This window comes from Canariomyces notabilis, assembly GCF_033297395.1.
Source record: "Canariomyces notabilis strain CBS 508.74 unplaced genomic scaffold N656scaffold_4, whole genome shotgun sequence".
Lineage (NCBI taxonomy): Eukaryota > Fungi > Ascomycota > Sordariomycetes > Sordariales > Chaetomiaceae > Canariomyces > Canariomyces notabilis.
The window spans coordinates 940,624-949,162 of record NW_027041826.1 but is presented as its reverse complement, the minus strand read 5'-3'; the positions used below and the strand labels follow the sequence as shown (position 1 = coordinate 949,162).

Genomic DNA, 8,539 nt, shown 5'->3' with positions numbered 1-8,539 from the left:
ATAGTCGATAACTGATAATTCCCATGTCTAAGATAAGATTGAACACGCTAGTCACAGTCCTGTAATTCGAGAAGCACCTAGGCTAAGATTTGCCCCCAAATTCAGGGTCAATCTATCTCCCGGGGTTTAGCCGTCTTTGGGGGTTTCGACTCGGCTGGAAAGTGGCCCTGCCATGACTCACCCCACCCGCCCACAATGCGTCCCAACTCCCAAACGACTTTGAGACCTGAGGTTTTGCGGAACTGTACATACCACTCCCTCAAATCTCCTTCACGACCACACACAGATTTCAGTGAAGATGGGTGCACCAAAAGAACCGACGCTCCCCTTGCCTGGCAAGGAAAACATTCTGATTACCAGTGCTCTGCCTTATGTCAATAATGTACCACATCTAGGCAACATCATCGGCAGTGTTCTGGTAAGTTCACTATACATGCTCTCATCTTAGCCACATTCGGCACCCCTGTTCGCACACGTGCGGGCACTCAAAGAGGTTCTATCGCTAACCATCAGGGTGCAGTCCGCAGATGTTTTTGCTCGGTTCTGCCGTGCGAGGGGTCTGCCGACAATATATGTCTGCGGCTCCGATGAGTATGGCACCGCAACCGAGACAAAGGCCCTCTCGGAAGGGATCGACCCGGCGACATTGTGCGCAAAGTATCACGCAATCCACAAGGGCATATACGACTGGTTTAGGATTGAGTTTGATGTATTTGGTCGCACGCCCACTCCCGAGCACACCGAGATCGTGCAGTCTGTATTCAAAAACCTGTGGAAGAACGGCTACATCGAGCAGCGTGAGACGACACAGGCCTACTGCCCCAACCACTCATCCTTCTTGGCAGACCGCTATGTTGAGGGCGAGTGCAGCATCTGTCACGACCTAGGCGCTCGCGGCGACCAGGTTTGATACTTCCCTATCACCCACTTCCCGTCCACTAAGTTGCTAATTCAAAATTTGCCAGTGCGATGCATGTGGCAACCTCCTTGACCCCCTCGAGCCAGATAGAGACGCGTCTGGGAACCAGGAGACCAAGGCGACCGGGTGGCTCATAAACCCCCGCTGCAAGCTTGATGGCGCCACCCCTGAAAGGCGTCAGACCAAGCACCTTTATCTCCGCTTAGACGCCCTGCAGGATGAGATCAAGGAATGGCTCGAATCGGCTGAAAAGAATTGGAGCGCGAACTGCGTCTCCATCACGCACTCCTGGCTGGATCAAGGCCTGAAGCCCCGCGGCATCACTCGGGATCTCAAGTGGGGTGTACCAAGTATGTTGATGTCTTCCCCAGATTGCCAGTCCTTCGATTGACCGCGCTTCTTCCCGCAGTCCCCACTCGGCTCGATGGCCTGTCCGACGAAGATTATGCCAAGAAGGTGTTCTACGTCTGGTTCGATGCCTGCAGTATGTTTTCCCCATTCCCAAATACCTTATGGTGTGTTCGTGGAATGCTGAAGTTTTAAGTCGGGTACCCTTCAATTACCAAGACATACACCGATGCTGGTAACCTGGAAGGCAAGAATTGGGAAAAATGGTGGAAAAACCCGGAGAATGTTTCCCTGTACCAGTTCATGGGCAAGGACAATGTTCCGTAAGTATCCTTCTTGCATGGGCAGCGCATACAGGTTGGGTCTGACAGGTGTCAATGCAGATTCCATACCATCATCTGGCCAGCCTCTCAGATCGGCTCAAGAGAAAACTGGACCAAGGTTAAGCACCTCTCTACTACAGAGTACCTCAACTACGAGGGAGGCAAGTTCAGCAAGTCGAAGGGAGTCGGTGTGTTTGGCAACAACGCTCAGGACACGGGAATCGACGCAGATATCTGGAGATACTACCTGCTGTCTAGACGTCCCGAAACTAGCGACTCGGAATTCAAATGGGAGTATGTCTTGCCGATTCTAACATTAGCTGCCATGGGCTCAGATAAGCTGACCTTTTCAAAGGGAATTCGTTGATGCGAACAACAACGATCTGCTCAAGAACCTGGGCAATCTGTGCCAGCGCGTCATCAAATTCTGCCAGGCCAAAATGGAAGGTGTGGTTCCGGAGTACGACCTCTCGGGCTTCCCAGCTCTTCAAGAATCCAAGGAGGAGGTGAACAAGCTGCTCCAAGAGTATATCGCAAGCCTCAAGGCGCTGAAGCTGAGATCAGGGCTGGCTACGGTTCTCAGGTATGGCTCCACTGTCCATGTCTAAGCACTCCTTCAAGTTGCATGTTCTGACGGTGCAACCTAGTATTTCGGCACTGGGTAATAAGCTTCTGCAAGACAACAAGCTGAGCAATCAGCTTCTGGCCGAGGACCCCGCTCGCTGCCGAGCCGTCATCGGCTTCGGCCTCAATCTCATCCATCTTCTGGCCAACGTCCTGTCACCATACATGCCAGAGAAGGCCCAATCAATACTCAGACAGCTTGGATTCAAAGCGGCTAGCGAGGAGGAGCAGCGGGTTCCAGTGCACATTCCCGATATTTGGGAGGCGAATGCACTCAAGCCGGGCCATGCCATCGGCACGCCGGAGCTCCTATTCTCAACGATCCCAGCGGCCAAGGTGGAGGAGTGGCGGGAGGCTTTCGGTGGCGAGGAACTTCGCAAACAGAAGGAATTAGAGGCGGAGAAGGCGGCCGCGAAGAAGGCGGCCAGGGAGAAAGAGAAGGAGAAGAAGCGGCTCAAGAAGGCCGCTCAGGCTACTCAGGCTTCAGAGCCGAACCCGGGGACTACTACAACACTCCCTGCCCGCCCTGCGCCGGAGCCTGAGGAGCCTGCTGCGAAAGCTTAAGAGGGATAGAACAATAGATTTCTTCTCCACAACAAGCCAACCGGTTTCAATGATTTCTCTTAGTACCCTCTCGTTTTTGCTTGAGTGTACGGGATAGATCGGAACTTGGCTGCTTTACTGACGCATTAAGGCGCGAGCGACCATCGGGCAACTTGGGGGAAGCGTCAAACGGAGAGTATTGACTCCCGACTTGTTCTACTAGTCACCGACTACAGTACCGCCTGGTTGAGTCACAGTTTCTGAATTACAACGCCGTGTGGACACCGATTGAAAATGTTGGTTCACCGAGTGACTATTAGTACGTACTAGTACTCAACAATCGAATCCGATGTTTTGCCGCTTGCTGCCGCTCACCTCGATATAGTATAGATACTATACTTTTTTCATGAGTATCATGCCGGCTGTGAAACACCGATATAACCCCAAGCACTAGCCATGCCACCCGCAAACTTTGCCACGCCACTCCCACAATCTCCCCGCTCCGACATCTTGGAATGGCGCTTTCCCAAGCCCTATCACCATCTCACGCTCACGGGCCGGTCCCGGGCGGCATGGCACACGTCATTCGTCATCCCACAGCTGAACTTGCTCCTCGACGCCGGTTTGTGCGTAAACAAGCTGCGCCCCAAACACATCTTCCTCACGCACGGCCATAGTGACCATACACTGCTCGCGCCGGCGTTTGTCAACAGGGATGACCCGCCCGACATCTTTTGTCCCGCCGAGATGAAGCGGGCGTTTGACGACTTTGTTAATGCAAAAACCATCCTGAGCGAAACGGGTGGGCTACTGTACAGCAGTAGTGCTAGTAGTAGTAGTAGTAGCAGGGATGGTGATGGCGATGGTGATGGCAAAGGCGAAGGAAACGGGTCCGAGTCCGATGGAAAGGGAAAAGACCTCGCATCAATGCTCCAAACTCACGTCACGCACGGCCTCCGGGAGGGCGACACGGTCTCCTTACGCCGGTTATCATCGTCCTCTTCACAGCAGGGCTGGACAGCAACGGCGTTTGCGTGCGACCACACGGTGCCGTGCCTGGGCTATCTGTTTTCCGCCGTCACGCACCGGCTGCGGGACGAGTACCGGTCGCTTCCCGGGCGGGAGCTGCGCCGATTACGCGAGGAGGAAGGGGTGCAACTTACCCGCCCCGTACAGACGCCTGTGTTTGCATTTCTCGGGGATACCACGGCCGCCACACTCGCGGCCGCACCCGGTTGGTTGGCTGGTTCCGGGGATGATGATGGCTCGGAACGGGCTGACGGTGATACTGGGGTCAAGGTGGTCATTACCGAGTGCAGCTTCCTAAGGGAGGAGCACCGCGCGCAGGCGGACAAGACTAAACATACCATCTGGGCGGATTTGGAGCCTGTTGTGAGGAGGTGGCCGCGGACCGTGTTTGTGCTGACGCATTTCAGTTTGAGGTATTCGGATGACGAGGTCAGAAGGTTCTTTGAGGACATGGGCGACCGGGTGCCTGGCAATGTGGTGGTTTGGGTCGACGGCGGTGGGGAGATGGGGGTTGTTTGACATCTTGATGGAGAGGACGGGAACGTCTTAGTAGTAGTAGTCTGGTGATTGATACTACAGACTAGTAATACTCCTCGTACTATCGGACTACAGCCTATAATACTAAGTACTCTCCTACTTCGTTCTAGGTCTATCATTCCAACCTTCTATTCGTGCCCAGGGAGAATAAACATAGATGAAGGGATACAGTGCATACTAAAGCATCTAGGATGGTGCTCTAGAGCTTCTCAAAGTAGCATATGAATGAGGGCTCCGAGCATATATACACACAATGCGGCAAGAGTTACTCATAACAACCATGTCACGGGCAACTGCAAGAAATATAGCCAAGAGCAAGAGTATCAAAGTCAATCTTGTCAAAGATTCCGGTCTAGAGTTGCCCCTGAACCCTGAGCCACCTACGCAATAGAAGCGCCGCCATTTTCCGTCTGGCAATCACATCGATGACTGAGCCTCGTGCTATGTCGCTATTGCCCAATGCTGACTCAACTCAGAGTTGAAAGCCGTGTAGGGCTTCCATCAGCTCTCTCCCTTCGAATGAAGCTCATCTATCTAGGCAAGGTAACTCATGCCTCTCTTACACGTAGGCTATCCGTCCTAATCCGATGCAATGCAAAGCCAAGTCACCGCGAAAAAAACAAAATCCCCACTTGACGCCTTGCTGGTTGAGAGAAAAAAAGCCATAAAGGCACCGCCCCAAATGCAATATGCACTGTTCATGCCATCATCGCCGTAAGGTCCAACCACAAGATATCTTGACAACAAAGCCCCCATCTGCACAGTACCCGACAACCCTCTTAAGCCAGCTCCTCATCCTCGTCATTCACCGACCCACGATACCTCATCTCCAACACCCAGCTGCTATCAAAATCGACGCCCTTCCTCATCTTAGTCCCGGCCTTCTTCCACACGGCCTGCCCCAAGCCCATATCCGCGATATAGAGCTTCCAGTCCGACACAGCGTCATCCGGCAAAGCGGCGTGCTCTCCGGCGAGGACGGTATCGGCATCATCGTTATCCGCCGCCATCAAGGCCTCGAGCAGGCCGCGTTTCGGCGCGCCAATGGCCACGACGTACCGCGGCCTGACGTACAGCCTGCTGCCGTCGATGACGCTGGCTTTGCCTGTGGTCGGGTCTATGCCCGTCGGCACATCGACGGACAGCACGAACGCCTCGTTGCGGTTCGCCCACTCTATGAGCTCGTACACGGTCGCTTGATCGCCGTTTCGGAGCTCCTCAAAGGAGATGGCAAGCCCGAGGAGCGCGTCGATGATGAGCATCACAGGGGCTGGGTTCGCCAGGCTGCTCAGCGAAGTGCGGGGCGTGTCGATGGTCAACATGGGGATGCTGATCTTGCGCAAATGCTCAAAGAAGTCGCTCTTTGCAAAGACGCGCCCGCCAAGGTTCTTGTATAGCCGCACCTGCTGCTTAACCTCCTCGAGCAGGTCCCTCTCGCCGCGCTCGAGGCCAACAACGCATACGAGGACGTTGATGCCCTTGTTCCGCAGGTGGCGAGCGCCGGCGATGGCGCGGCTTCCAGACTTATTGTTGCCCGCAAGAACCACTACGGTTTGCGGGGGTGGGTTGCCCGTGGCCGGATCGACGTTGCCAGCGTGCCGCACCTTAATGGCAGGGTCGGCTAGTGCGTTTAGTGTCACCTCGGCAATGCCGCGGCCTGCGTTCTCCGTCATCATCTCCTCTGTTAACCCGATCTCGTTATGCGCTATGTTTTCGATATTGAACATTTGCAATGGCGAGACAGCCTCGACCCGGCGATTCGACGGCAGCAAGTAGAGACCCTGCGGGACGGCTGGTGTCGGAAGCTGTTTCTTCTTGTCAGCGGCCGCGGCGCGCGACGAAAGCCGACTACTTGGCCGGCTCCCTTTGGCAGACTGATTGCGGTAGTGGCTTACACCGGAGCTTACTCTGCTAGGGCCAGATCCGGTTCTCGTCGGCTCGGCGGCTTTGCGAGAATGGGAACGCCGGCCTGCCGGAACCTTATTCTCTCCGCGACGCGAACCCTGCCGGCTGCCCATGCCGGGGTCTCTGCCGCTCAGTCGCTCGCTGTTGTTGGGTACACCGTCATCCGCCTCGCTATTCCAAAAGTCGTTGGGTGTCTCCTTGGTTGCGGGCCTGTCCTTGGGCGGTTTTAGTATGGTTGTAGGCATGTCCAGCACATTTTCTGAGTAGTGGAGATTCTTGCCGCCGGCCGTGCCGGGCTTGGGACGGGGTTGCCGGTTGTGCGACACCAGGCGGTCAGCTTCATCGACCTGATCGTCTTTTCTCATCTGCTCGAACAGATTCTGCTTGTCGAATTTTGCCAGGCCTCCTTCAAAGTCAAAGTCGCCCATCTCCTGAACATCCGTAACGTCCTCAGATGCCCACCCGTTATCCAGGGCCTGGCGACCCTTAGTGCCGTTTCGTTTTAGCGAGGCGAACGGTTGGAAGGATGCTGTGCTTTGCAGGATGGGTGTCTGTCTCCAGCCCTTCCCTTTGCCGGCTGTTTTCGTTGAAGGCGCTGGGGACGCCTCAACATCCTCCTGAGATGTCTTTGCGTTCCCCGGCTTCCGCTGCCGCCGCCTATTCTTCCGACGAACTGTCTCATCGTACTCGAGAACAACGCCTGTAGCATCCTTATCTTCCGCTGACTCAGTTTCTGCACCATCGCCCTCAACCTTTGACCCCTTTAGAGTTGCCGTGCGAACGGTAGGGGTGAGATCCTCCGTCGTGCCCTCGGCTTGGGTTACGGGAACAATGACTGTGTCCTGACTGCGCTTCTCTATCTTGATTGGTGGGAGACGGGTCTCTGGCAGGTGCGCCGGTGATGTAGCTGGCGCCGGCTTTCCCACTGCCAGGATGGCAGGATCAACGAGGGCTGGTTTGGGCGCCGGCTGGGGAATATGAGGTACAATCGGAGGGGCTTTCTTCTGAACGGGGTTGGAGAGGTCCGGCGGAGGTGCGCTTGGTACCTCGGCAAGATCGGCAATCTCTGTTGAGGAGATGGTGATGCGAGGGCGCCATTCGTTGGTATTGAGCATCCAGACTGTTCACGAAGCCAAGTCAACATGCCGGACAGGCAGGCGTCAAGAGACCAAAGAGAAAATCACTAACCGTTGCTTAGAGTCAGACTGGCGCCGGCTTCTACAGCACTAATGGTCCCTTTGAGACGTGCTGGCGGATCGCCGTGCAGCGTTACCAGCATCTGCACGCCGATGAATTCGGTCGCCATGGCGGATGGCGGGCGGCTAGTCCGAGACTCGGATCGTTGCCTGGAACAGAAACTGCCTTGTCCGACTGTTCGAATATTAAAACCTGCGCAGGGCGATTCTGAGGTTTGTGAAAGTGTATCGAAGGCAGGCAGTGCCTTGCACCGAAGGAAATTCAGTTATTGAAGTCGGTTGCGTTGTTGGCTGCAGTCGCTCTCGGATGAAATGTATCACAACTTTCGCTATCTTAGTGGTTGAACTTGGCGCTAGGTTGCTAGTCAGACTATGCTTATCGATAAGCTACTTCTTATCAGTCAGAAAACGCGGGACCGCAGGTCAACTGGAAACCAGGGAGGTACCTTACCCAGCTATCTGTACCTTACCGAGTACGGAGGTAAAGTTAACGTTACAGATTTTTAACAGAAACATCAGCTCTACCTTATCCGTATAGAAAGGACGAATACTCCGGGCGAACTGAGGCAATCCTGGAACCATCCCACTGCCCAATGCTCTTGGAACATCACCACTGTCCGGGTCGGAAGTCCTCTCTTGCTCTCTCCCAGCTTAAAATATCCCATGCCGGATAGCAGCGCAGACTACTCCCCGTCCTCCATCATCTCCCGCTGATTGTCTACACGATCAGACAAACTCCTTCAGCCTCGTTTTACCACATCGTGAGGCGGCAGGAAATGTTGTTCAAATTTCCAGCATCTACGTTATGATACCGCTGTGTGGGCAAGGCTTGACAGAGCTTACACATGCAGACTTCTAACCCAAAGCTGTCTTGTCGCTTATATTCTACCAATAGCCAGTGCAGGTCAGCCCCTTTCCTCATGCCGCTGCTGGCATACAGCAGTTACATGGCAGCATGCAAAGTAAATGTGGTAACCGATCCCGTCCCAAGCGCAAGGCTCCGAGTATTTACCACGACTCGTAAAAACCCGGGCTGGACAGGAGCTGAGGCGGGGAGCCCGTCAAAGTGCCTCATGTGCACACTTACAAGCAGCTCACAGCCTTGTCGTTCTTGG

At 54.7% G+C, this 8,539-nt stretch overlaps 3 protein-coding genes across 3 annotated transcripts; 2 read left to right on the top strand and 1 right to left on the bottom strand.

Moving 5' to 3' along the window:
• The first annotated feature begins 199 nt into the window (after positions 1-199).
• N656DRAFT_776341 (methionyl-tRNA synthetase) lies at positions 200-3,065 on the top strand. The gene is made up of 8 exons (XM_064814619.1): positions 200-418; positions 521-904; positions 966-1,269; positions 1,329-1,403; positions 1,464-1,590; positions 1,651-1,884; positions 1,946-2,173; positions 2,238-3,065. The coding sequence occupies exons 1-8, from the start codon at positions 299-301 to the stop codon at positions 2,776-2,778; spliced, it is 2,013 nt and encodes a 670-aa protein (XP_064672816.1). The 5' UTR covers positions 200-298; the 3' UTR covers positions 2,779-3,065.
• Positions 3,066-3,181: 116 nt separating this feature from the next.
• N656DRAFT_776340 (uncharacterized protein) lies at positions 3,182-4,448 on the top strand. The gene has a single exon (XM_064814618.1). The coding sequence runs from the start codon at positions 3,214-3,216 to the stop codon at positions 4,303-4,305; it is 1,092 nt and encodes a 363-aa protein (XP_064672815.1). The 5' UTR covers positions 3,182-3,213; the 3' UTR covers positions 4,306-4,448.
• Positions 4,449-4,605: 157 nt separating this feature from the next.
• Positions 4,606-7,720, bottom strand: N656DRAFT_748219 (YjeF N-terminal domain-like protein). The gene is made up of 2 exons (XM_064812951.1): positions 7,417-7,720; positions 4,606-7,348 (listed from the first exon to the last, which is right to left on the bottom strand). The coding sequence occupies exons 1-2, from the start codon at positions 7,532-7,534 to the stop codon at positions 5,103-5,105; spliced, it is 2,364 nt and encodes a 787-aa protein (XP_064672814.1). The 5' UTR covers positions 7,535-7,720; the 3' UTR covers positions 4,606-5,102.
• Positions 7,721-8,539: the final 819 nt, after the last annotated feature.

Bases quoted from the DNA above. Each gene is read 5' to 3' on its own strand.
- N656DRAFT_776341 (XM_064814619.1), top strand. From the start codon at position 299: ATGGGTGCACCAAAAGAACCGACGCTCCCCTTGCCTGGCAAGGAAAAC. The intron at 905-965 runs GTTTGATACTTC...AAAATTTGCCAG, and splicing joins TAGGCGCTCGCGGCGACCAG to TGCGATGCATGTGGCAACCT. The intron at 2,174-2,237 runs GTATGGCTCCAC...GGTGCAACCTAG, and splicing joins GGGCTGGCTACGGTTCTCAG to TATTTCGGCACTGGGTAATA.
- N656DRAFT_776340 (XM_064814618.1), top strand. From the start codon at position 3,214: ATGCCACCCGCAAACTTTGCCACGCCACTCCCACAATCTCCCCGCTCC.
- N656DRAFT_748219 (XM_064812951.1), bottom strand. From the start codon at position 7,534: ATGGCGACCGAATTCATCGGCGTGCAGATGCTGGTAACGCTGCACGGC. The intron at 7,349-7,416 runs GTTAGTGATTTT...CTTCGTGAACAG, and splicing joins CAGTCTGACTCTAAGCAACG to TCTGGATGCTCAATACCAAC.